The following is a 25,703-nucleotide window of genomic DNA, read 5'->3' as shown; positions in this document are numbered from 1 at the left end:
TGCTACATATCTTTGGTAAAAATAACCCAAATTAGTGGATATTATTTGGTCTTTGTGAATGTTAGAGAGTCTACAAGCTGTGGTGCAAATCATAAAAAATTGATCACACCTGATGTACTTGCGGCCTATCTCATTTCTTGCGACCCGAGCAAGTCAGGAAAGTACAAATACCCCCCCAAATGACCCCTTTTTTGAAAGTAGACATTCCAAGGTATTTAGTAAGATGCATGGTGAGCTTTTTGATGTTGTCATTTTTTCCCATAATTCTTTGCAAAATGAATATTTTTCCCCCCCCCCACAAAATTGTCATTGTAATAGGTTATTTCTCTCACATGGCATGTATATACCACAAATAACACCCCAAAATAGATTCTGCTACTCCTCCTGAGTATTACAATACCACATGTGGGACTTTTTCACAGCCTGGCCACATAGAGAGGCCCAACATGCACCATCAGGTGTTCTAGGAGCATAAATTACACATCTAACTTGTTGACTACCTATTACACTTTTGAAGGCCCTGGAGCACCAAGACAATGACACGTGACACTGACATGGCACTGATGACAGATGGCTCTGATTCGTGGCACTGATGACACTGATACGTGGCACTAATGACACTGATGTGGCACTGATGACAGATGGCATTAATACGTGGCACTGATGACAGATGGCACTAATAACAGATGGCACGCGACACTGACAGGTGGAACTGATGACAGATGGCACTAATATGTGGCACTGATGACAGATGGCACTTATAGATGACAGTGGGGGACAGATGGCACTGACGTCACTTTTTTTTCTTTTTTTTGACTCACGCTGCAGTGGTTCGCTCTCCCTCCTCACACGCTGTCTCTGTGTGAGGAGGGAGAGCCGGCGATGATATGAGATCATCTCTCATTGGAAGCTCCGATCGCGCTGTAAACGGCACCTGTGATTGGCTGTTTACAGCGATTTGTGACTGGCTGTGTCCAAGGGACACGGGCACCACACAACTTCCCTATGCGCGCCCGCGGGAGCGAGCATTGCGGAAGTAAACAGGATGACGTCCAGGGACGGCCTCCCGGCAATTGGTGTCCGCGCTGTAGGCGTCTTTCGGCTATAGCGCGGGTGCGAAGTGGTTAAAAGTGGACCATGCAGTATAACTGCAAGGTCTACTTTATATAAATTAGGCCCTCTACCCCATCTTGAACAGCTGTTTAAAAGCAAAAATATGTAGAAAGAAAAAAGTATTTTAAAAAAATACTGTATCCCCAGATTCTGGCTGTGGTGTCTAGATGAGGGTGAGATTATCATCCTTCCAGCATGATCCCAGGCAATGCAAAGAATATTTCACAAATCTATGGAAAAGATGCTCTCACACTGTGCCGGGGTATCTGATCATTAATATGTGTAATAGTCAGCATTTTCCAGGATCAGTGTGGAAGGTTGGTGATGTCAACTCCCTACAGTAGAGAAGCCAAGGACACGTACAGTAACTGTTTAATAACTACAGGTTTTTTTTTCTTTTTTGTAACTTTAACTTAGCTCTTTATGGTGGGTGAAGGGCCCATATACAGTTGTGCTCATAAGTTTACATACCCTGGCAGAATTTATGGTTTCTTGGCTATTTTTCAGAGAATATGAATGATAACACAAAAACTTTTCTTTCACTCATGCTTAGTGAATGGCTGAAGCCATTTATTATCAATCAACTGTGTTTACTCTTTTTAAATCGTGACACACAAACTACCCAAATGACCCTGATCAAAAGTTTACATACCCCAGTTCTTAATACCATGTGCCCCCTTTAACTTCAATGACAGCTTGTAGTCTTTTGTGGTATTTGTGGAAGAGGCTCTTTATCTTCTCAGATGGTAAAGCTGCCCATTCCTTTTCGCAAAAATCCTCCAGTTCCTGTAAATTCTTGGACTGTCTTGCATGAACTGCACGTTTGAGATCTACCCAGCGTGGCTCAAAGATATTGAGGTCAGGAGACCGAGATGGCCACTCCAGAACCTTCAATTTATTCTGCTGTAGCCAATGACAGGTCGACTTGGCCTTGTGTTTTGAATCATTGTTATGTTTTAATGTCCAAGTACGTCCCATGCGCAGCTTCCTGGCTGTTGTGCAAATGTTCCTCCAGTATTTTTTAATAACATACAACAGAACCCCTCATTTTCCACTTCTTGAGTAAGAGTTTGAACACTGCTGATTGGCATTCTCAATTCCTTGGATAACTTTTTTATATCCCTTTCCTGTTTTATACAGTTCAACTACCTTTTTCCTGCAAATCCTTTGACAATTCTTTTGCTTTCCCAATCACTCAGAATCCAGAAATGTCAGTGCAGCACTGGATGAAAGATGCAAGGGTCTGTCAGAAGTCCAGAAACTCATTGACCTTTCAGGTCGGGTTCACAATGGCATGACGCAACAGTCGTAACGCTTCGGATCCGACTTTGCCCTGCGACTTGTAAGTCCAACATGCATCCGACTTAAGTGAACAGGGATCAGACTTCGATCCCCCGACAATACCAGGCACAGGCAAAATGTAAAAAAAAAAAAAACGGCATGTGTTCCCCCCCTTGCAAAAGCATACCAGGCCCTTTGGTCTGGTATGGATTTTCAGGGGAAACCATGTTGATGAGGACAAGGGCCTCTTCCCAACAACCCTGGCCATTGGTTGCCGGGGTCTGCAGGCTGGGAGACCTGGCAGAAGACAGTGGACAGAGGGAGAAGAACCAGAGAGAGAGGAGAAGAACCAGAGAGGGGAGAAGAACCAATAGAGGCAGAAGACATCAGTGGAGGATACAGAAGAGCCAGAGAGGGGAGAAGAGATCGGAAGAGACGACGGAGCTGCCATAATAAATTACTTTAAACATGTGTAATGTGTTTTATTTTTGACACTTTTTAACCCCATATTCATTCACATAGGGTGGGGGGCCGGGATCTGGGGCCCCCCTTGTTAAAGGGGGCTTCCAGGTTCTGATAAGCTCCCCGCCAGCAGACCCCGGCAACCAACGGCCAGGGTTGTCGGGAAGAGGCCCTTGTCCTCGTCAACATGGAGACAAGGTGCTTTGGGTGGGGGGGGTGCAGGCTCTCCCCCGCCCCAAAGCACCCCCTCAAGTTGAGGACATGCGGCCTGATATAGTTCAGGAGGGGGGGCACTCGCTCATCCCCACCCACTTTCCTGACCTGCCGTTTGTTTTTCTTTAATTTGGCGTGGAGTTCCCATTCAAGATCATCAGAGCACAAGTCACGTGCCAAAGTCGGATCAGTCAAGACAGCGATCGACTTTGATCCGACTTCAGTGATATTCAATGGGCTGAAGTAGGATCAAAGTCGGACCAAAGTAGTGCAGGAAGTTGGACCAACTTGTGTTGGACAAGTTAAGACGGCTCTCAAAGGGAAACATTGATTTTCACATGTCATGCAACATGAGCTCCCAATGTCGCAGCGTTTGTCGTACCAGTGTGAACCTGGCCTTATACACACACACTAATTAGAATAAAAAAGATCACAGGTGAGGATGGTTACCTTTAATAGCCATTCAAACCCCTTTGTGTCAACTTGTGTGCATGTTATCAGGCCAAAATCACCAGGGTATGTAAACTTTTGATCAGGGTCATTTGGGTAGTGTTGTGTTGTCATTATGATTTAAAAAGAGTAAACACAGTTGATTGATAATAAATGGCTTCAGCCAAGCACTAACCATGAGTGAAAGAAACGTTTTTGTGTTATCATTCATATTCTCTGAAAAATGGCCAAGAAATCATAAATTCTGCCAGGGTATGTAAACTTATGAGCACAACTACTGTATATACTGAAGTATAAGCCGAGTTTTTCAGCACATTTTTTTTGTGCTGACTCGGCTTATACTCGAGTCAAGCACTTTTCTGCAGCAAAAAATGACATTTTCCGAACCGACTTTGAGGCCCCGTATCTCGGGGACACTTGGTGCTAGGAACCCAAATTTGGTGTGAAAACCCAGTGGAACTAGTACACAACATATCCAAAGCTGGGGTTCCTAGCACCAAGTGGCCCTGAGATACGAGGTCGGTTCGGAAAATGTCATTCTCTGCTGCAGAAAAGTGCTTGACATTTTCTGAACCGATATTTGGGGCCCTGTATCTCGGGGCCACTTAGTGCTAGGAACCACAGCTTTAGATATATTATGGTGCTAGTTCCACTGGGTTTGCACACCAAATTTGGGGTGCCTAGCACTAAGTGGGCCTGAGATACGGGGCCCCAAAGTTGGCCAACTGTGTCCATCTGCAGCAATGTCATTTTTGGACCCTTTGGGGTCCAGGGGGGCATCTAGGAACCCTTAACTATCGAGTTGGAAGTTCGGGGGACCTATGGCTGCAAATGGGTACAGTGAGGGATGCAAATGGGCACAGTGAGGCTGCAAATGGGCATTGTTGACCCTCTTTTCCACTTACAGTAGCTGCCCATTTCTCACCCTAGGCTTATACTCGAGTCAATAAGTTTTCCCAGTTTTTTGTGGTAAAATTAGGTGCCTCGGCTTATATTCGGGTCGACTTATACTTGAGTATATACGGTATATAATAAGATGACCTTTCATTTTGCTGCAAGATGTGCTTAAGGGCAACAATTAAAACAACACCTTTATGGTCTTTTTTTCAACCCGATACAAGTTTGTAGACCAGGAATGCTGACTTTACACTGACCCTGTTCTGCAAACATTGCACTGAAGACACAGACAGCCAGGTAACTAGTATTCTTGGGACAATGTCAGCAATAGCATCTGCTGTAATTTCCTCTGCAAAGGTCTTACCTGAAGCTGTATTTCTTTAGTAGGATTAGGGCCGGTTCACACTGCTGCAGTGTGAATTTTGAGCAAATGTGATCCGATTGCAAATTTTCGTTGCGAATTCTTTGTGTTCCGGCGAATCTACGGCAAATATTGCATTGAATTCGCATCGCACACGGATCAAACTCGCACAGGACCCTTTTTGTACGCAGCTTAGATTCGCAACGCATTGATGTGAACAGCACTAATGGAAAATTATGTTATTTAAATGACTTGCGAATTTGAGTGATCGCAACAGTGTGAACCGGCCCTTTAAAAAGGCACAGAATATCTATCACCCCACCCCCATCCGATCTTTACTTGAATTACTTCCTGAAACATGTACATTCCTATGCGTAAGTAATAAAGGAAGGCTTGTCACACAAACTAACTTGGCTTACATTAAAAAAATAAATAAAAAAAAAACACTTCAAATTTAGTAAGCATTGCCTTGTAATCTACAGCATAGTAGGTTAACCAAGCAATTTTGAACTAATGTACACCCTATTAACCCACTTGATTTCATGGTGGACACACAATTAAAGGTGAATCGTCAAGTCCTGATTAAGATTCCCCTTGGACCAACAGTAATACAGCAAATTCAAAACCATTAAATATTACCAAGTATACACTGTTCAATGTAAGAATGTCTAGGACAAACTAAACACTTTACTACTGTCAGCAATTGCAGGCCAGCATCTGCAAAGATCTTTCAGAGCTAAAGAACATTACAGCAATGAAGCTACAGGGATATAGGCTTAAGTAAAGAGATCTAGGAAACAGGTTTAGAATAGTTTTCTTCTAAAGTGCTCTAGTTATCAAATGTCATTTGGTTGCTCACGTACATTTGCAAGAAGATTTTCCACTGAATTGTTAGAAATTTGACTGAAGTTCTCAATGAAGTTCCTTGGTGCAGCAAATACTCTGAGAACTTTCTCATCTGCTCCAGACACAAACTGAAATCTTCCGATCATGGCAATGCACTGCATGTCATAGCCATGAATCTGCGGGCGTGCAATTTCATGCCAGGTTATCTGTTAAAACAAAGAGAGTCATTATTATATATGTATTATACTAAAAAACAAAAAAACAGCACCCAAACTAGAAATGTACTATCAAATGTTGCACATTAACCACTTCCATACCAGGCGTATTCTGGCACTCCTCTCCCACATGTAAAAATTATCATTTTTTTGCTAGAAAATTTACTCAGAACCCCCAAACATATTATATATGTTTTTTTTTTTTTTTTTTTTTAGCAAAGATGTTACAGAAAAAAGTGGCGATTGTTGCAACTTTTTACGTCACATAGTATTTTCAAAAAATTAAAAAACAGTAAAGTTAGCCCAATTTTTTTGTATAATGTGAAAGATGATGTTAGGCCGAGAAAATAGATACCTAGCATGCCACGCTTTAAAATTGTGCACACTCGTGGAATGGCACCAAACTTTGGTACTGAAAAATCTCCATAGGCGACACTTTAATATTTTTTACAGGTAATCAGTTTGGAGTTACAGAGAAGGTCTTGGGCAAGAATTGTGGCACTTGCTCTAACGCACATGGTGGTGCCTCACATGTGTGATTTGAACACCGTTTACATATGTGGGCACGACTTATGTATGTGTTTGCTTCTGTGCGCCAGCACGCGTGGACGGGGGCGCTTTAATTTTTTTTTTTTATGGTTTATGTTACCTTTATTTTCACACTTTATCTTTACATTTTTTTTATCACTTTTATTCCTATTACAAGGAATGTAAACATCCCTTGTAATAGGAATAGTGCGCGGAAGGTCTGTCTCGGCCTTTACTAGCTGAGCCCCCACTTTGTTTACATCTGCCAGCCCAGACGTGTCTTCATAACGTCGTGCCCGGGCCTTGGAGGGTCATAGAGATGACTGGGGACCATCTGGTGAAAACCAATTCGCTCTCCGGCTCGACGATCGTACGGGCAAGCCCGGAGAAGCACCGGTGTGCGGTGGGAGCAAGAACGATCGAGCAGCCGAACTGCCGCTATGATTGTTCTTACGGTGCACAGAATTGCCGGCCAAAAAAGATGATATCTGAATGATGCTTGACGTCCTTGGGCTGAAAGTGGTTAAATTTGATCATGCACATTAAATTGCGATTGCACAAAATACACACAGCCTTTTTTTGGCATTCAGCAACAGCTGTGTAGTGGATGGGCCAACTTGAGAAATCTTGATAATTTATATCTAATCAGGCAGGCTATCGCAATACACAGCTGTTACAGATGGACTAAGGTGTCCGTTTATGAAGCAGCAGTAATCCACCACTGACGAGATTTCTGGCATTCTCACAGAAAAAACTTCTCTTAAGTGCTAGTTTACGAAAGAATGTAGATCACTTCTCATAATGAGAAGAGAAGAGATCTACAAATACTTTAACTGGAAATTTCTTGGTCATGCAACACTTTAACCAAATTAAATGTATACTATTTTTTTCAAGAGCTTTCTGTTGGTGGTATTTAATCACCAATGTTTTTTTTTTTATTTTTTGCGATAGAAATAAAATTTACCAAAAATTGTAAAAAAAAAAAAAAAAAAAAAAAAAAAAAAAACTTTTCTTGGTTTCTGTTAACAAAAAATGTCAATGAAATAATCTCTCTTAATAACTTTAGGCTAAAATGTAGTCTGCTACATTTCTTGGATAAAAAATGACTGGAAAGAGTGTATATTATTTAGTCTGTGTGAAAGTTATAGTCCACAAACTATGGTATATTTGAAAATTGATAAATCTTGATGTACTGACTCATTTCTTGAAGACTTGCCAGGACAAAAACTGATATACACGTGGGATAAGCTGCAATTGTAATTATCCCCTTTTATGAAGAACACCCAAATTCCACAATTTTTTGGGAGTTGCGAAATGAGACATGCAGATGCCCTATTTTACATGTAGGCTCTATGCTTTTAAAAATGAATTTCCAAGTCTAAAAGAAAGAATGACCTTTGAGACATTAAATCTTTCCACCCACAATCCTTTTATTTAACGTTCTTCAGTATGATACCCTGTGAAAGGATATATTAATAAACGTCTTTCCTATAACTACTTGGCAACATTTTATATGGGTGCCAACACACAAACCCAGCAATAACTGACGCAGATCACCACTTAGGGTAGATTTAGACATGTATCTAAATCTTCCTTGCCTCGGAAGCTCCAGAGGCTACTGATAAGCGGTGAGGAAATGATGCGATACCTAACATCTGTTTTTTCCTCAAATATTTTTTATTAAAGAAATTGCAGATTACAACTAGTAAAATAAGGAACCAGACAATAATACATACAGAAGATGCATTAGTAACAATCATATATAGCGATAATTGCAACGGGAACATGAAGTGAAGGAGAAATAAAGATCAGAGGTCAAAGTGGTACACACAAAAAATTATTAAGGATTACTTGGACCTTGGAAATGCCGTTAGGCGATTAATTGGGTTCTAAGGTTTTCGAGTGAGCCCATATGAAAGTGGAGTAGCAAGTCAATCCGTGAGACCGAGTATCATGTCTCATCCACATGCACCCCTAACGGGGACTAACTGTGCGCGGGTGAGGACTATGTTCTATAAAGGTCATATCTTGGATAGGTCAGTCTCTCGGTCTTTGTTTGCTTAAGGTAAAGCCCCTCATGTTCGGTGGGTAAGTCCACTTACTGTTCATGGGTTTTAATGTGATGTTCCTTGTCTGGGATCTGCCTGTGTAGGAAACAAGTGGATATGGGGAATAGGAAGGTAAAGGAAGGGGAAGGGAAAGGAATGGGTGGGAAGGAGCCTGATCATTGTTGGGGGTAGGTTTTAAGGGTTCAATCATTTTGCGTCGTATATAGTCCCCCAGGTCAAGCTATGGGGAGTTTGAGATATTTTTGTATTCTGTCGATTCTTTAAAAAGTAACCAGCATGCCCAAGTTGCAGAGAATTTAGTAGGGGTATCTCGGGCCTGATGGATGAGATTCTCTATCTCAGCTATTTTCACTATTCTACGGAGCCATTCAGATGTGCTGGGGGGTGTGGTCGATCGCCAATGTATGGGGATGCATAGTTTCGCTGCATTTATGAGGTGTAGGGTAAGAGATTTTCTTATATGCAGATTGTGGTATGGATGTGTGGTGCAGGAGGTATTGAGCTGGTTTGAAATCTGGGGTGTAAGTTGTGATCTGAGAGGTAAGGCGATGAACTTCAGTCCAGTATGGTTGGATTAGGGGGCACTCCCACCAGATATGGATTAATGCACCGCGAGCGGAATTACATCTCCAACAAAGTGGAGGGACACTGGGGTGGAATTTATGTATTCTGTCTGGGGTTCTGTACCACCTAGAATAACATTTTATACCCATTTTCTTCTGCAGACATTTAGAGATCCTTTGTGGATGCGAGTATATATGCTGTGCCAATCCTCATGGGTTAGGTCTATGGCTAGTTCTCTTTCCCATCTTTGGCATGTCGCCTCATTAGCGGTTTGCGTGTCTGAGAACAAGAGTGAGTAGATATCTGAGACAATGTGTCTTTGGGGATCATTTCTCGTGCAGATGGCTTCAAAAGGTGTGTGGTCTCTAAACCAATGGGACTGTGAGGAAGAGCTCTGTAGGAAGTGTCTTATTTGAAGATATTTAAAGAAGGGGATGTCCAGATCGGGGAATCGGGTTGGGATGGTTTGGAAGGGTATTAATTTCCCTTTGTGAAAGAAGGCTTCCGCTCTAATGGAATGTTGTGATGAGTTGCTATTGTTAGTAAGTGATATGATTCCCGGGGGAAAGTCCGGGTTTCGATCAAGCGGCGTCAGTGGGCCGGGGGAAGAGGCAATACTCAGTTTTTTACAAGCTATGCGAAAGATTTGTAGCGTGGCGTTTGTCAAGGGATGTGACCTACAGTCTTGTGGGATCTTGTGTGGGTTTAGCCAAGGTAGGTGGTGAATAGGTAAAGATGAGAACGCCTCCTCTACATTTATCCATGCTATATTTTTAGTATGTAAGTGCCAGTCTATGATTCTCGCTAAATGGCATGACCAGTAATATTTTTGTATGTCAGGTAGGCCTATTTCCCCTTTAATTTTTCCCATCTTACTCGTGGTGGTTTGTCTGCCCAGATAAAGTGTAGGCACAATCTTTTGTAAGTGGAAAAGAATTAAGGCGGTAGTTTGATTGGTATTGTTTGAAGTAAAGAAGTCTGGGGAGGATGTTCAATTTTATGACCACCGCCCTCCCAAACCATGAAAAAGTGTTTCTGTTCCATTTTTGGAGGTCTGTCTGTATTGTTTTCAGAATGGGGAGAAAGTTTTTAGGGTAGAGGTCAGTGAGCTTGGACGGTAACTGAATGCCTAGGTATGTGATGGAGTGTGCCTCCCAACCAAATGGAAAGTTAATTTTGCATAGGTTGACTAGAGAGTCAGGTAAAGATACGTTAAGGGCCTTAGATTTGGCGAAGTTGATTTGTAAGTTGTATAGAAAAACACTGCGCTAACAAGTGAAAAAGGGGGGGCAGCTACATACAGTATGACAAAAACAATGGTTACATAGTAGAAAAAATGTAGCGCATAGTGTGTGTATATATATATATATATATACACACACACAATCAAAATATAAAGAGTGTCACTCAATTATACTTCAAATCGGAGAGGGGTGTTAGTGAATGATTGACCAAATATCTTGTAATAAACTTCACTAACACCCCTCTCCGATTTGAAGTATAATTGAGTGACACTCTTTATATTTTGATTATATATATATATATATATATATATATATATATATATATATATATATATATATATACACATACACACACACACACAAAGCGCTACATTTTTTCTACTATGATTTGTAAGTTGGAAAGATCCCTGAAGGAGGAGAATTCCTTTAAGAGGTTGGGAAGTGTGGTAATGGGGTCCGTAAGGAATAAGAGGACGTCATCTGCGCACGCTGCTATTTTGTGTTGGGTGTTGGCAATGCTCACCCCTTTGATGTCTTGATTGGACCTAATCTTGCGGAGCATAGGTTCCATCGTGAGTATGAAAATGATGGGGGAGAGCGGGCATGCCTGTTTGGTTCCGTTCGACACAGAGAAGGCGTCCGACAGGTGGCCATTAATCCTGATTTTTGCAGTTGGGGACGAATATAGGGCTAGAATGTATTGTAGCAAAAAGGGAAGACACATTAAGGAGTCAATGCTGCTCACCCCAATATGGACAAGAAAAATGGGAAAAGGTCCCCCGAGCGGGGTTTTTAGGCAGCTAACCATAGATATGAACAAGGCATTAAATAAAATATTAAAGTGCTTTATTGAAGGGTAATGAATGAATGTAACAACATATAAATATAAATTGGGAGCTCCAGTGGGAAAATACCCATACCAAATACATATAATAGCAAACATAGGTTATACACAGCATATGATAAGGCTATTGCATAACAATCCTGATGCGTTTCGACCCATGAATTTTGGGGTCTCTTCAGAGGATGAGTTTGCTACAGAAAAAAGAAAAATTTATAACAGTATGTCCAGCTTATTTAAAAGAATTACAGCATAGGCAAGTTTGTTTAGCAACACTTTGCACATAATTACCACTGAGTTTGGATGTACCCCTCGATCAGAGCCTCCCCACACAGCAGCCAGACCATCCAGTGTGCCCGCACGTAGCAGCACCCCAGGAAGAAGGGGGAACAGGAATCCACTTGATATGGCTTGCAAGGAGTCACACGTATAGTTGCCCCTCCACCAACACACCACTGGGGGGTGGGGCCGGAACCTACGAAAATTGTCAGAGCGTTAGCTCCTGAATATACCCATATAGGTTAGTAGTTAGATTTAACTGTTGGGCGGTCAGAAAGTGTTGTAATAATCTATTACAGCTTGAGTTGATCATGTGAAGGATAATAAAATGAGTAAAGTGACTATATTGGTATAACTAATATAGAATATGTCAGGGATGACCTTGTCCTTAAATGCTGACAATGGCAGTGATAGGAAGAGAAGTGAAGGATGTGCACAGTGAATAATGACATGTAAAATATGTGTGAAAACAGGAATGTGCATGAAAATGATGCGAGTGAGTGTTTAAAACAGAAAAAAACAAAACAAAAAAAAACAAATGAGTGTATGTGTAATGTGTGAATTTGAGGAAAAAGTGCATGATATTGCCAAGTATCTAAGTCTATGTGAAAAAAAGAATGTGCATGAAAATGATGCAAGTGAGTGTTTGAACAGCAGAGAAACAAAAAATAAATAAATAAATGAATAAAATAAAAACCAACACATCTTCCTGGGGTGCTGCTACGTGCGGGCACACTGGATGGTCTGGCTGCTGTGTGGGGAGGCTCTGATCGAGGGGTACATCCAAACTCAGTGGTAATTATGTGCAAAGTGTTGCTAAACAAACTTGCCTATGCTGTAATTCTTTTAAATAAGCTGGACATACTGTTATAAATTTTTCTTTTTTCTGTAGCAAACTCATCCTCTGAAGAGACCCCAAAATTCATGGGTCGAAACGCGTTAGGATTGTTATGCAATAGCCTTATCATATGCTGTGTATAACCTATGTTTGCTATTATATGTATTTGGTATGGGTATTTTCCCACTGGAGCTCCCAATTTATATTTATATGTTGTTACATTCATTCATTACCCTTCAATAAAGCACTTTAATATTTTATTTAATGCCTTGTTCATATCTATGGTTAGCTGCCTAAAAACCCCGCTCGGGGGACCTTTTCCCATTTTTTTTTTTAGAATGTATTGTAGCATACGCTCTTTAAACCCTATTTTACGTAAGACGTCTGACATGTAGTCCCAGGCCACTCTGTCGAACGCCTTCTCCGCATCAAAAAAAAGGAAGAAACCCGGTGTTTTGGAAGATGATAGCCAACGATGGATGTTAATTGCCTTCAGGGTATTATACCTAGCCTCACGACCGGGGATGAATCCTACTTGATCTAAAGAAATCAGGGAAGGGAGTAGGGGTAGTATGCGATTTGCCAGTATCTTCGCGGAGAGTTTTACATCTACATTCATGAGTGAGATAGGCCTATAATTAGAGACTATGTTGGCATCTTTGCCCGGTTTTGGAATCACAATGTGGGCCTCCAAGAGGTCTTTGCACTTGTCAGGTTGTGTGTGTAGGGAGTTGAAGGTTTTTAGGAAATGAGGTATGAGAGTATCTAGGAAGGTTTTGTAGTAACTGACTGATAAACCATCTGGGCCAGGGCTTTTGCCCAAGTTCATTTGTTTAAGAGCCTCCGTAAACTTTTCTGGCGTGAGGGGCTTGTCTAAATCGGTAGCCTGGTGGGAGGTTATGGGGTGAGGGTTAAATTGCGTTAGGAATTCTTCTATCAGTTGTTTTCTGTCTCTAGTTGGGTCAGTCTGCGGCTGGGCATTTAAATTATATAGTTTGGAGAAAAATAGTCTAAACTGATCTGCTATACCATTTGAGGACACTATCTTGTTTCCTAGGGGGTCCGAAATTGGGTGGACGGTTGAGTTAATCTTTTTGGATTGGAGGGCTCTGGCGAGCATTTTACTAGATTTATTCCCAAATTCATAGAAGATTCTTTGTGCTAGGGCAAATTTACGTTTGATTGATTGCCCTATTTCCTCAAGGACATCCTCTCTGGCTTTCAACAGCTCCTGAGGGGATTGGTCTGCTAGCAATTGCTTGTGTTTCCGTTCCACAGAGTGAATTTTTTCTGACAGTTTGGATATAGTTGCTTGCCTGGCTTTTTGGTGCTGTGCGGCTAATGATAGTAATTCCCCCCTAATAACACACTTATGAGCTGCCCAGAGGGTCAGCGGGTCGGTGTCTGGGGAACCATTCTCTTGGATATAGTATGGCAAGCAATCGTTTAGTCTCTTGACATGTATCGGGTCTGTGAGGAGGGAGCTGTCTAGATGCCAGAGTTTGGGTCTCGTGGAGGTTAGCGGGAACGTGATAGTGGCGGTGATGGGATGATGATCAGACAATACCATGGGGTCTATTGTGGCCATCAGAAGTGAATCCAGGTCTGGTTGAGACAGGAAAAAGTAGTCTAATCGTGTGTATCTATTGTGAGGAGGGGAATAGAATGTAAAATCCTTGGTATTAGGATATAGTGTGCGCCAGGTGTTGTGTAGAGCTAAGTTGGAGAGAAGTGCCTTAATTGCCCGGAGTGCGCGGTAGGTGATAGTGGAAAAGCCCGAAGATGCATCTAGAGAGGGAGCCAAGTTAAAGTCGCCTCCAACAACCAGCAAGCCCTTGGTGAATGCAGCAAGGTTTTGTAACGTATCTCAAAAGAAGGGGACTTGCAGTTTGTTGGGGGCGTAGAGGTTGGCCAGTGTAATAGGTTTGTTATGTAATTTGCCCTTTAAAAAGATGTATCTTGAATTGGCGTCAATCAGTGTGTCTTGAATCTGCAAGGGGGAATTTTTGGAAATTAGGATAGAAACTCCTTTAGATTTGGAGTCCTTATTGGTGGCGTGGTGCACCATTGGGTAGGATGAGTTGTAAAGTCTGGAAATGTTATCTGATCTAAAATGCGTTTCTTGGAGAAAGACCACATCAGCTTTGGCTCTCTGTAGTAGTAGAAGCAGTTGTGACCTTTTTTCGGGGGTGTTAAGTCCCCTTATGTTTAATGAGTATAGCTTGACCCGGGGGGGGGTTGTCTGTTCTGGGTGGTGGCATAATGGTGTCTGTCACAGATCTCATACGATAGTGAGGCAGGTGCGGTATTGCGAGGCGAAGGGTAGGGGTTGATGTGGGGGGGGTATGGGGGGGAAGAACGTAGGAGGGAAATACTCCTAGAACGTATACCGAACAGGTCAGGGAAACCACCCTTTACCTGTATAAGTAAGTTCGGTGGGGTACAGCATGAGGATAGAGATTGCCTTTTCAAGAGAGGCAAACTCCAGTCCAGACTACTGTGTGGGGGTTGAGAGGCCGCACGGGAAAAAAGTGACTAAATGTTATGGCAATCCGCTACATACATTGCCAACTACGGGTGGGTGTGGATGCTTGGGAGTCCATAGGAGTGTATAGTTAAGTGCTGGCCTTAGAGATGCTGTAGATGTTGGTGTCATTCCTGAGTGTTAGGTCTAGTAGGGTTTTTTTGCCATGTGGGGATTATGGACCTTACACAGATGTAAGAGATCACTGCTTCTCCATGCATGTTGAATAATGGGAAGGCTATGGAGTCCAGACAGAGTGGTGTATGTAACGTTTAGTCGTACAAGAATTAGTATATCTATGTTAACGTCAGGTAAAACAATATAACAAACATGACTATGTCCATCCGGTAGTCAACCAAAATATAACATGGATGTATCCCATATGCGAAAGTGGCCGGGGAGGTCTAATTTTCGACCCTTAGATGAAGACGTACAGGAGTCAATTGGTCCAGCATATCTGCGTACGTGTATAAAAGGCAGTATAGCATATCGGATGATTTAGTACAGTTCTAATATCAAGTAACCCTCGTGTATATGTGGTCGGGTGTTTTATTCGACCCTGGGTGGAGTGTATTATGTCTTTTTCAGTCTTTGAAGAAATGTCTTCATCCATTTATGCCTTGTGTGAGCCAAGCTCGTAATGTTAACAATTTGCTTGTGGGGCCTAGGGTGTGGCAAGTTTCGGTGTTGATGTGAGTTGGCTTGAACCCTCCCCACCGTCCCCAGCTATACCTTGTAAGCAAAGTAGTGGTAGAGTGGAGGTGGCACCTTTTGGGCGACATTTTGTGTGATGTTAGTCAGCTGCAAAGGAGCTGTCGTACGCCAGGGGAGACTCCTACGCGTAGAGATATATAGTGGTTAAGTTATTGGGGTTGCCAGTAGTATGGAGGTTCCAGCCAACTCACATTTGGAGGCCTGTCATATACAATCCAGTCACGTATTAAACAAGGTTTGGGATACTCCTCGATAGTAAGTTTAAGTTTAGTACTTTTGTAAGGCATGAGTACAATCATCTGTAAAACAACTTAAAACATATTCATTGGTGAGGGTAAAGGATAAAAGAGGAGAGAGAGAGAGGAAGAGACATTACTGTGAGCCTGTGCTCTGTTTTCTAGGCAATGGCATGAGGAGTACAAAGTCTCTCGACTAATAGGGTGATAGATCGTATTTTCAAGAGGCATAATGACTATCTGGTGATAGGGGATAGGCAGAGTCTCTTATGCGGTGGAACACAGTAACTTATGAGCATGAGAGTATGTTTCTTACCAATCTTGACGAAATGTCCCTTCTCAAAAGGCATGGTCTGCAGGCGAAAGACGCTGCTCAGACAAAAGAGGCATACAAAAAAAAAAAAAATTATAGCCTAAGAAAAAGAAAGTAAACTTTTTTTTTTTCCCTCTTTAACCTGTTATAACTAAGAAAAAAGGAACTGCCCAGTAATCCAGAGGGCTCTGCAACCAGTAGGCAAAATTGCTACTTTAATTCGGTGGCGAACGGTCATGGTTTGGTCCAAAGTCGCGTCTGGCCCTCCTTGGGCATGGCGAGTCGGATGGGCTGGTGTAGTTGCAGTGTCCTCTGTTGGAGTTGTGCGATCTGGTGCCTGATGCAGATTTGTGTCTGCGGTATCTTGTCTCCTGCGCTTCCATGGGCTCTTCATGGCGTTGATCTCTCCTGGGTGTGGGGCAGCGGAATTCGGCGTACCAGTTCGGGACTTCCATTAGAGGGATGCCCATGGCGTCACAGAAGGTTGGCAATTCTTCGGGTACTCTCAATAAGGCGGTGCGACCGTGACAGGTCGCAGAAAGACCGAAGGGAAATTTCCATCTGTAGTTTATGTTTATGGGGCGGCACAGTGGTGTAGTGGATAGCACTTTCGCCTAGCAGTAAGAAGGGTCGCTGGTTCGAATCCTAACCACGACACTACCTGCCTGGAGTTTGCATGTTCTCCCTATGCCTGCGTGGGTTTCCTCCGGGTACTCCGGTTTCCTCCCACACTCCAAAGACATGCTGGTAGGTCAATTGGATCCTGTCTAAAAAAAAAAAAAAAAAAATTGTCCCTAGTATGTATGAATGTGAGTTAGGGACCTTAGATTGTAAGCTCCTTGAGGGTAGAGACTGATGTGAGTGTACAATGTATATGTAAAGCGCTGCGTAAATTGAAGGCGCTATATAAGTACCTAAAATAAATAAAATAAATAAATAAATATGTTTTGGGCGCAAAGAGTATCCAGGAGTGGTTTCAGATCTCTTCTATTCTTTAGTGTGATGCCGGAAAAATCTTGGTAAATGTGAATCTCTGAGCCCCCATGTGTGATTTGAATTCTGTTTCTGGCTTTGCGAAGTATATCTTCTTTTAATTTGTAGTCCACCAGGCAGCACACTACATCTCTGGGGGGGTCGTTTTCTCTGCCTTTAGGTCTGAGTGCGCGATGAATGCGCTCCATTTCTATGTTGGTATGTGCTGATCTGTCTAACAGATTATTAAACATTGCTGTAATGGTGGCAGGAAGTTGTTCTGTATCTACAGTTTCAGGCAGGCCTCTGACCCTGAGATTATGTCTTCTGCCACCATTATCCAAATCCTCCACATGTCTGTGGAGGTCTCTTAGTTGAAAGATGTGGGTGTCTATCTTGTGGGTAACTCTGCGAAGAACATGATGTTGGGCTGTGGTATTCTCCACATATTGTACTCTGTCAGCGATGGCTCAGATGTCAAGGCGCAGGTCTGCAATAGCCGCTGACAGAGTATCTTTTATGTCAGCAGCAACCGCTCTGAGGTCCATGAGGCTTGGGTGCTGCTGAGCGTGTGCTGCGATGTCACCTGTGTCAGAGGAGGAGAGACTGGATGACGCTCCAGGCAGTGGCAGTGTGGATGGCTATGAGGGAGTCTGGCGGGACGCCGCCATATTGGGCCTCTGTGTGCGGAACAGCTTGGGTATGCTCTGACTCATACCGCTCTGTTGTCTTCTCGGGGAGCGGGAGGCAGAGGAGGTCCGTGAGGCAGTTCCCATCGTTGTGCGGCTAGCAGTGGGGATTAAGGCAGTCTCTGGAGCAGAGAGCCTTCGATGTAGTGGGAGCTGTTGTTCTAAGCGTCCATCTCCCTTTGAGGTCAGGCCACGACCCCCTCCTAACATCTGTTTTAACCCCATTTTTAACAACAATCGTGCCACAACTGCATGCATTGCATGCTATTGCAAGGTGTTTGTGGCTCTTTCCTATTGACTTGCATGCGAAATGTTTGGCGAGCTTGCCGCCCATTGATTGCTGAATGTCGGGTCAAAGTAGCCACTGTCGCAAAGCGAAGCATCGCGCCTGTGGCATGTAAACATCCCACTCTGCTGCCTATTTCATCTAATGGGGGGGAGGGGGGGTGGTTGTCAGGTGGCGAAAATGTGGCTCAACCATGCATTTTTGCTGCCCCCAACTGCAAGTCTAAACAAGACTTAACAATTGAAAACCAGAGTGGCATCCAATCATGTTATCACTAAGTCAGCTATGATCATGATCACACACTAGGTATAAGTTCACTGACAAAATAAGTGGTGTTGGCAGTAATGATGCCACTGTGCATCTGTTTATTATTGTAATTGTCAGATGCAAACACAGTGTAAAAAATGCAAAATTTTAAATATAGGGAGCTTGGCTAGTGACCAAGATTTACTCTTAAAGTGATGTTTAATGAACATTATCTCTTCTCTTTCTGTATATGGATAATGGCACTGTAATTATTTAAAAAAAAAAAAAAACTTACTAGTGTACATACAGCTATCACATAACACAGCTCTTTCCCAGCCTGTCTGCAGGGAAACAATGGCAGAAGGAGCTTCCAGTCCTCTGTTGCCGGTTACATGTTAAAAACAGCCATTGAAATACAAAGTACAAATAAATATGAGCAATAAACGGTTTTAAATCTTCATAAAAATATATATTTGAAGTCAAACCTTTATTATTTTTAAATGATATGAAATATCCAGCCTCCATTGTATTTAGCTGTTTAGTGGGCTTGGAGGAGGGAGGGAGGGAGTGGGCTGTCATTTACCAGAGCATATACACCAACATGTGCGACTATAGTCACATGGGCTGCTCAGATGTGATCAAGGAAGAAATGCTCGGCATAGAAAAACACTGAAAACGGAGCATGTGCACTAGTTGCCAACGGCTGCTCTGCAGAATCTTCAGCTGCAGTGGGGACATGGACAGGAGGGAGGAAAAGAGAACAGCAGGATATACCAGGCTTTTTTGTAGAATACAGAAAATGAATCCCATAGGGACTGAGTATGAACAACATGTAATACAGAATTTATTGATAATGATGCAATGATGTGGGTTTAATGACACTTTGATTAAAACGCTGAAACATTAGGAAGAACACTGAGCACCCTGAGGACATTGTATTATTATTATTATTATTATACAGGATTTATATAGCGCCGACAGTTTACGCAGCGCTTTACAACATTAGGGCAGACAATACAAGTACAATACAATTCAATACAGGAGGAATCAGAGGGCCCTGCTCGTTAGAGCTTACAATCTAGGAGGGAGGGTCAAGTTATACAAAAGGGTAATAGCTGTGGGGGATGAGCTAATGGAGAAAATAGTGCAGTTATTAGATGGAGGCAGGATAGGCTTCTCTGAAGAGGAAAGTTTTCAGGGATCGCCTAAAAGTGGATAAATTTGGAGACAGTCTGACAGATTGGGGTAGGGAATTCCAGAGGATGGGCGAGGCTCGGGAGAAGTCCCGGAGGCAGATATGGGAGGAGGTGATGAGGGAGCTAGAGAGCAGGAGGTCTTGGGAGGAACGGAGATGGCGATTAGGTTGGTATTTTAAGACTAGGTTAGTGATGTAGCTGGGGGCAGAGTTGTGGATGGCTTTGTAACTTATTGTTAGTATTTTGAATTTAATTCGTTGGGCGAGTGGCAGCCAATGGAGGGATTGGCAGAGAGGGGTAGCAGACACTGAGCGGTTTGTAAGGTGGATAAGTCTGGCAGCAGCGTTCATGATGGACTGCAGGGGGGATAGTCTGTTTAAAGGTAAGCCAATGAGGAGTGAGTTGCAGTAGTCAAGGCGAGAGGTAACCAGGGAGTGAATCAGGAGCTTTGTGGTTTCATTGGTTAGAAAGGGACGTAGTTTAGAGATGTTGCAGAGGTTGAGGCGGCAAGCTTTGGAAAGTGATTGGATGTGGGGCAGAAAGGAGAGTTCAGAATCCAGGATAACACCTAGTACCCTGACATGTGGGGACGGGTGGATGGCTGTGCCATTGCTCTTGACAGAGAAGTCAAAGGAAGAGACACGTGGGGGAGGAAATATTATAAGCTCAGTTTTGGACAAGTAGAAACATGGTGAAAATAGGGACCAACACACATGCAACAAAGCCACACTATTCCTGAACTCTCCAGGTCACAGTAAGTGAATATCATTGAGCACCGCAGGCCTCTGAACCGTATTACCCTGTGATCATCAAGCAGCAAGAAACTTAAGATGAGAAGTCTCATCCCTCCCAAAAGGACCTGACACTCTTCCCTATGTTGGCTAATTACCAAAAATGTCACATATGCACAACATAGCTGCTGAACGAGCGGCGCAGTTAATCGTTAAAAAAAAAAAAATCACGATCTTGATTCAACCCCCTTCATGATCTTAATCCATCATTTCCACGATTCAGTCATGTAACAAGTGCAGAGCCACTGTATGCTCACTCATAGCTGTAAAAAAATAAATAAATAAATAAAATCCGGCAAATGTTTATCAACATTGCTCAGTGCTGGGAGATCAAAAGGAAATATTGCAACATTTAGTTCTTTTACATCAAAGAGATGAACTTGGTCTATAAATGAGGTCAGTTTAACCACTTCAAGACAAAGCCTTTTTCTGACACTTTTGCTTAAAAAGTTAAAATCAGTATTTTCTGCTAGAAAATTCCTTAGAACACCCAAACATTATATATATATTTTTTTTAGCAGAGACCCTAGAGCAGGGGTAGGCAACCTCGCCACTCCAGCTGTGGTGAAACTACAAATCCCATCATGCCTCTGCCTCTAGGAGTCATGCCTGTGATTGTCAGGGTCTTACAATGTCTCATGAGACTTGTAGTTTCAAAACAGCTGGAGGGCTGAGGTTGCCTACCTCTGCCCTAGAGAATAAAATGGCGGATGTTGCAATATTTTATGTCAAACAATATTTGCGCAGTGGTCTTAGAAACACAATTATGTGGGAAAAAGTACACATCAATGAGTTATAAAAAAAAAAAACCTAAACAGTAAAGTTAACCCAATTTTTTGTATAATGTGAAAGATGATGCTACGCTGAGATTTGTGAGAAAATTGAGATCTTTATTCTAAGTAAAAAAATCATAATTCTCATTTTTCCCAGAACTATGCAGCTCTAGCTGCTGACAATCAAAATACACTCTCTGTTTCTATCCCAGACCTTACAGCCAACATCCATGCGATCATCATACGACTAGGCCACTTGGATAAGGATGGCGACTGCAGAGACAGAGTGTCACTGCAAAATGCAGTGTTCAAACCCCTACCAGACAGGCTGCCTAAGCCACTACAGAGTTCAAGATGGCCCACTGTGCTTTTCAGACCATAATCTAAGCCTCCTTGGGATATCATCTGCTGTCAATAAATTTCCATTAAAAATAAGAGATCTTCATCGTCTACATCTACAATAACACAACAGTGCAGATCTACCAGGGTCTCTCTCTCTGATCATTCACCAACATAGGTAAGCTCTACTCCCACTGCTGAACATACTTCAAATGTGCAATATCCCCTAGTACTAGAAGTTCCAATTTTGCCACAGCTTCAGGTAGAAAACAGCCAACCTGCACACACTAGAGAACTTGCAGCAGTTCTACACACAGCTCTGTCTGCCTCCTGTGAAACTTTGCAACTGGTACAGCTCCCTCCTCCTCTACAAACTATGTATTGAGTCTCTCCCCACAGTTCTAAATCCACCTGCTGACTCTCCTGGAGACCGAGCTAATGCCGAGTAAATGCATGCATCATTATAACCCTTTGACTCCCTGTGAAGATCTCAAACGTATACAGAGCAGAGGAGTACACCTACTTAACGAGCATACCAGAGATTCACTCACTGACCAACCCTGGGCTGACTATTACTCTTTAGCGATCCTGTTTTCACCCACACAGGCAGTATAGCCCTAACAGTCTTCTCTCACCATTATCTATAGTATGCTGCTTACCTCATCTTCTAATCCAAATCCTATGCCTAAGCTGCAGAGCATTTCCTCAGCAACATATACAAAATGGCAGACATTGGCTAGCAGAAATGTCTTGGTGACATTACTTCAGTGCCCATCTACCCTCCCTGGTGGCACAGCATGCCTAAATCATTACCCCCATGGGCACTATATGTAGCAGACATTGAACACTACTTCTTGGACTAGGCGTCTTGAGACTAGCTGCTCTCTTCTTCATGAAAACTGCACCCCCCCCATAAGCAAAGGCATGGTTTGTTCTGGCTCTTCTGGAACCATCTGAATTTTGCCATCTACAGTGCATCCTGAAAGTATTCAAAGCGCTTCACTTTTTCCACATTTTGTTGTGTTACAGCCATAAGGCTGGAATAATCCAAAATTGAATAAATTCATTATTTTCTTCAAAGTTCTACAAACAATACCCCATAATGACAACAAGAAGTTTGTTTGAAATCTTTGCAAAATTATTAAAAATCAAAAAAAAAAAAAAAATCACATGTACAAAAGTATTCAAAGCCTTTGTTCAATACTTTGTTGAATCACCTTTGGCACCAATTACAGCCTCAAGTCTTTTTGAGTATGATGCTACAAGCTTGGCACACCTATTTTTGGACAGTTTCTCCCATTTTACTTTGCAGAACCTCTCAAGCTCCATCAGATTGGATGGTGAGCATCGATGCACAGCCATTTTCAGATCTCTCCAGAGATGTTCAATGGGGTTTAACTCTGAGCTCTGGCTGGGCCACTCAAGGACATTCACAGCGTTGTCCCATAGCCACTACTTTGTTATCTTGGCTGTGTGCTTAGGGTCGTTGTCCTGTTGGAAGATGAACCTTCGCCCCCAGTTTGAGGTCTGGAGCATGCTGCAGCAGGTTTTCATCAAGGATGTCTCTTCTCTGTACATTGCTGCATTCATCTTTCCCTCAATCCTGACTAGTCTCCCAGTTCCTGCCACTGAAAAATATACCCACAGCAGAATGTTGCCACCACCATGTTTTACTGTAGGGATGGTATTGGCCAGGTGATGAGCGGTGCCTGGTTTCCTCCAGACATGACACTTGCCATTTAGGGCAAAGAGTTCAAGCTTTGTTTCATCAGACCAGAGAATCTTGTTTCTCATTGGTCTGAGTCCTTCAGGTACCTTTTGACAAATTCCAGACAGGCTGTCATGTGCCTTTTACTGAGGAGTGGCTTCTGTCTGGCCATTCTACCATACAGTCCTGATTGGTGGAGTGCTGCAGAGATGGTTGTTCTTCTGGAAGGTTCTCCTCTCTCCACAGAGAAATGGTGGAGCTCTGTTAGAGGGACCATCCGGTTCTTGGTCACTAAGGCCCTTCTCCCCTGATCACTGTTTGGCCGGGCGGCCCGCTCTAGGAAGAGTCCTAGTGGTTTCAAACTTCTTCCATTTACGGATGATGGAGGCCACTGTGCTCATTGGGACCTTTAATGCTGCAGAAATGTTCCTGTATCCTGCCCAAGATCTGTGCCTTGATACAATCCTGTCTCGGAGGTCTACAGACAATTCCTTGAACTTCATGGCCTGGTTTGTGCTCTGACATGCACTGTTAACTGTGCGACCTTTTATAGACAGGTGTGTGGCTTTCCAAATCATGTCAAATCAACTGGTCTGATCAAGTTGTAGAAACATCTCAAGGATGATCAGTGGAAACAGGATGCACCTGAGCTCAATTTTCAGTGTCATGGCAAAGGCTGTGAATATTTATGAACATGTGATTTTTTTTTTTTTTTTTTTAAATTTGCAAAGATTTCAAACAAACTTCTTTCACGTTGTCATTATGGGGTATTATTTGTTGAATTTTGAGGAAAATAATGAATTTAATCAATTCTGGAATAAGGCTGTAACATAAAATGTGGAAAAAGAGAAGCGCTGTGAATAGTTTCCGGATGCACGTTATACCAATGTGTGGGCTTTTTTGCAACTTTACTTCTTCTTAGATTAAATTACCTGAACCTTTTTATGAAATTATACTGCACCCTGCTTAATACTTTGATGTGCACATTTTGCTGGGATTTCAACAACCCAGACATTGCTTCCTATCAAAAGCCTTTTGAGATGACAGACTTTCGCACCAGTAAGTAGGCTTGGGCATTTCTATTTGTGTTCAGGATTTCTAGTTGTCTGTACTCTTCTATGCAACAAGATTATGTCTTGCCTGACACTTCTGTATATTTTGTGCATCTGGTTTAGGGATTTGTGGTGTGGATGGAGCTGCCTGCAACCAATAATCTACAGTATATGACAGAACTAAAAGAAAACACATTATTCTGCCCAGCTTGGATTAATGTAACCAAAGTATATATCATACCTGGATGATCCCCTGGGAGGCTGGGAATTACCAAAATAGACAGCACTACTTCAGTGATCCCCACTTGCTTCAGGGTCCAATGTAACTATGTACAGTATCTCACAAAAGTGAGTACACCCCTCACATTTTTGTAAATATTTTATTATATCTTTTCATGTGACAACACTGAAGAAATGACACTTTGCTAAAATGTAAAGTAGTGAGTGTTCAGCTTGTATAACAGTGTAAATTTGCTGTCCCCTCAAAATAACTCAACACAGCCATTAATGTCTAAACTGCTGGCAAAAAAAAGGAAGTACACCCAAGTGTCCAAATTGGGTCCAAAGTGTCCATATTTTGTGTGGCCACTATTATTTTCCAGCACTGCCTTAACCCTCCTGGGCATGGAGTTCACCAGAGTTTCGCAGGTTGCCCCTGGAAGACGTCATTTTTGACGAAACGGCGTAGGGAGGAGCGACGTGCTGACGTCACCACGATCCTCGCAGATCCCGAAAGCTACGGGCAGCAGTGTGCAGCCGGCCGGCAACTGTTTTTATGCAAATTCTTTATCTTCAACATTGTGAGTGTGTTTCTTTTTATATTTACTTTTGATAAAGTGTTTAAACTTGTTACGCTATGGGAGCTTTTCTCACTTGTGTTTACATGGGGTGACAACTTGCCACGCAGAGGATCCCTGTTACAGAGGTCTATGAGTGTTGGTTTACGGTCTGTACCTGAGGCTGGGGTTGACAGCCATATGCCTGCTTGATCTCCTGACAAGAGATCTAAGGAGTCGGTAAGGGGCCATTTTCTACATAGGTGGAGGAGCTTTTCTGTTACCACTGATTCCTGGGTGATTTAGACGTATGTCACATACCATTCGGACGATCACCCCTCTCTCTCTGGCAAAGACTTTGCACTTTTATGAACTGTACACTCCATGTACTCTGCATCTTGGACTTTATGTTGTTCTTTGTCATCATCACTAAGCTTGTTTGAAATATGTGGGTTATGCCATCACTGTTTTTTATATGAATCCCACATACATGATGTTTATAATATAGTTTATTCAATAGGGTGTTCACATCATCTCACTGGTTTTATGTCACATATTGCAGCGCAGCCTTTTTTAGTTTTGATTTATATTGCAAGTGGATGTGTCTCACATTTATGGCTGCAGCTTTTTCATATACATTCTTTTTGGGGATAGCGCAGTAATTTTTTCCAGCATGAAAACCAACTTGATGCAGTGTGCAGCGTATGGTCTGAGCACTGACAGGCTGACGCCCCACCCCTTCGACCTCTGCAGCAATGCTGGCAGCACTCATTTGTCTATTTCCCAAAGACAACCTCTGGATATGATGCTGAACACGTGCACTCAACTTCTTTGGCCGACCATGGCGAGGCCTGTTCTGAGCCGAACCTGTCCTATTAAGCCGCTGT

At 42.6% G+C, this 25,703-nt stretch overlaps 1 protein-coding gene across 1 annotated transcript in view; it reads right to left on the bottom strand.

Annotated features, from left to right (window-relative positions):
• ELP2 (elongator acetyltransferase complex subunit 2) overlaps positions 1-25,703 on the bottom strand; it is a 357,175-nt gene that overhangs the window by 134,583 nt on the left and 196,889 nt on the right. The window contains exon 13 of the mRNA XM_073630833.1: positions 5,641-5,829. Within this exon, the coding sequence (XP_073486934.1) occupies positions 5,641-5,829 (189 nt within the window). The remainder of the gene's footprint in view (positions 1-5,640; positions 5,830-25,703) is intronic.

Source organism: Aquarana catesbeiana, linkage group LG05 (assembly GCF_042186555.1).
Source record: "Aquarana catesbeiana isolate 2022-GZ linkage group LG05, ASM4218655v1, whole genome shotgun sequence".
NCBI classification, from domain to species: Eukaryota; Metazoa; Chordata; class Amphibia; order Anura; family Ranidae; genus Aquarana; species Aquarana catesbeiana.
This window is presented reverse-complemented; position numbering and strand designations above follow the sequence as displayed.